We start from the raw sequence: 2467 nt of genomic DNA, 5'->3' as shown, positions 1-2467 counted from the left end.
ATAAAATTATAAAATTTAAAGCAAAACTAAAAATAGCGTTTCTGTAGTGGTGAGAAATCAGGATATTTGCTTTTCTTTTCATTTATAAAGCTGAGGCAGAAAAACAAAACTAATAATAGACACCGCTCAAATATATATACTCCCTAGATGAAAAGGATCTTGGACGACCAGTAAAGTTCATGCCAATTTTATGTAGTTGATTAAAGCGCATTGAATGATGTCAAAGAAAATTGCAGTGAAGAGAGAGGAATTTGCTTACATAATTCCTGGGCTTTCAGATGAAGTTGCCATAGAATGCTTGTTAAGAGTGCCATGCACATCTTTCTTTAACCTCAGAGCTGTTTGCAAAGGATGGAGGGCTGCGATGAGCGATCCTCTGTTCTATCAAGATAGAAAGAGACTTGGAAAAGCAGAGGATTTAATGGTTATAGTTGAGGTATTTCCCCTATCATATGACCAGGCTCGGTTCAGATTAACTCCATTGTCATATGACCAGCCTTGTTTCAAGTTAACAATCTACCATTGCCCAAGCAATTCTTTTGGAGCACTTCCTCCTATACCCATGATTGAATCTGGATTGCAATACTCCTATAAATATGGTTCCTCACATTGTGTTTCCATGGGTCATAGAATTATAGTGTTAGGGCTTGTGGGTCATGAAAAAAATGGTAAAATGGGACCATCAGAAGCCACTTTTATCTATAATTTTAGTTCTTGTAGATGGGAGAAAGGTGCCAACATGCTTGTGGGTATGCAGGGTTTTTCTTGTGCAATGGACTCCATTAATGGACTGATTTACACCGCTGGTGGAATATTGGACAAAGATGAAAATATGGTGTTTGAAGCACAAGTTTATAATGTAGAGAAAGACCAATGGAGCCTTCTTCCTCCTATGCCTACAATGGTGAATAAATGTAGAACTGCTTTTGTACATGGTAAGTTTTTTGTTCTATCATGTGATGATCTCTACTCAGAGAGGGCACAAATATATGATTCCAACTCAAAGCTGTGGACCAGTGTGAACTTTGAGACACTCAGTCGATGTATATTTATAAGTGAGAACATCTATGATTATGATTATTACAAAGTTGGAGATTATAATACTTGTCCAAAAGAGGTGAGAGTGATAGGATTCTTTTCTCCGCCTGGAATGGAGTTTTCTGAGTGTGCTAAGCAGTGGTGTAATGAGGTGTTTGGGAGTGAAAATGTTTGTCAAGAGATGGTATTTGGATTGTATGAGGCTTCAATAGAAGAAGGTGGGCACCAAGGGATGTGGAGTACAGTGAAGAGGAGGAAGCCTGCGCTACCATTTGCCAGAGATGATTTTTACACTGCTCAAGAGTTGCCATACTATGAATTTTCAGTGGCTAAAGTGAGAATTTGATTTCAAGGAGATTTTGTTTCTATTGCTTCAAAAGATCAATGGAACCCTTATGTTTTTACAGGATTCTTTGCTTTAATCTACAAGGTTTTTCTAGGGGAAAGGCTCTGTTATACAGATCTAAATTTTCTTTGCTCTGTGCTTTTCACTGGATTATAAGCAATTACTATTCGCAAGTCTATAGAGAATCAAGATAAGCATGCTCAAGTTTGCAGCATCTTTGTAGTTAATACTATTGTATTAGTTTAATAAATCAATTTGATGATCTTGTTGCTTAGGATCGAGCTCCTTGTTGAGCTCTCCTTGTTGTATTCCTTTCTATCGTAATAAATTTTTACCCTTCTTTTTGCAAAATCAATCAATTTTTTTTTTTTTTTTTAATAATAATCTTTTTATAGTAATATTTTGCAATGCAATTTTCTTTTTGGTTTTACCTTGAATTTGTGCATCTTTATTACAGAAAATGCCTCAAAATTTTAAAAATTAAACCCGTAACTTTTTCAAAGCAATTCGTCATTTTATCATTTTATTCTATTAACTAAATATGGGAAATGAAATTCAATGAATAAAGCAAGAGTTCTAACTTGAGTCCCTGCCTCATATAAGGGAAGAAAGCAAAATATTGAAATATTAGTTGTATACATGTTTTCAGATGCTAGTTGCAGAAAGAGATGAGTAACTTGGATAACATAATTTACATATTAGTATTAGTCTTGTCCATGAAATAGATATAAGAAGAATAATTAAAATGCTAAAATTAATTGCTAATTAAATAAAATTAAACATTTTTAAGCAAGTTAAAATGCCTATAAACAACCTAAATTCATGGACAAGAAAACAGATTTATAAAAGGTCACCTTGGATTTCATGAGATTAAAGGGACAAAATGTTACCAAGCATGGTTAAAACTCAGATCGATTCTTAAAGGTATCTTATGGTGAATTCATATATTTGTACGTTGTGGTGACAGTAAAAAATGTGGATCAAGATTGTTGCTAGTTGCTACTGTTCACAACTCACACCTTTTTGTGATAGTTAAAATGTGGGTTGTAGATGAGCTGATGTTTTGCAATGAAAATATAAGGC

The 2467-nt window shown here is 34.2% G+C and overlaps 1 protein-coding gene across 1 annotated transcript; it reads left to right on the top strand.

Annotated features, from left to right (window-relative positions):
- The first annotated feature begins 217 nt into the window (after positions 1-217).
- LOC149559943 (F-box/kelch-repeat protein At1g15670-like) lies at positions 218-1384 on the top strand. Its single transcript, XM_089827521.1, has one exon. It carries the CDS (start codon positions 218-220, stop codon positions 1382-1384), a length of 1167 nt encoding a protein of 388 aa, XP_089683647.1.
- Positions 1385-2467: the final 1083 nt, after the last annotated feature.

This window comes from Cupressus sempervirens, chromosome 4, assembly GCF_028749045.1.
Source record: "Cupressus sempervirens isolate cs-2001-9-10 chromosome 4, ASM2874904v1, whole genome shotgun sequence".
NCBI classification, from domain to species: domain Eukaryota; kingdom Viridiplantae; phylum Streptophyta; class Pinopsida; order Cupressales; family Cupressaceae; genus Cupressus; species Cupressus sempervirens.
Note: the sequence above shows the minus strand (reverse complement) of the source record. Positions and strands in the feature narration are given on the sequence as shown.

Coding starts and splice junctions, on each gene's coding strand:
- LOC149559943 (XM_089827521.1), top strand. CDS start 218: ATGTCAAAGAAAATTGCAGTGAAGAGAGAGGAATTTGCTTACATAATT.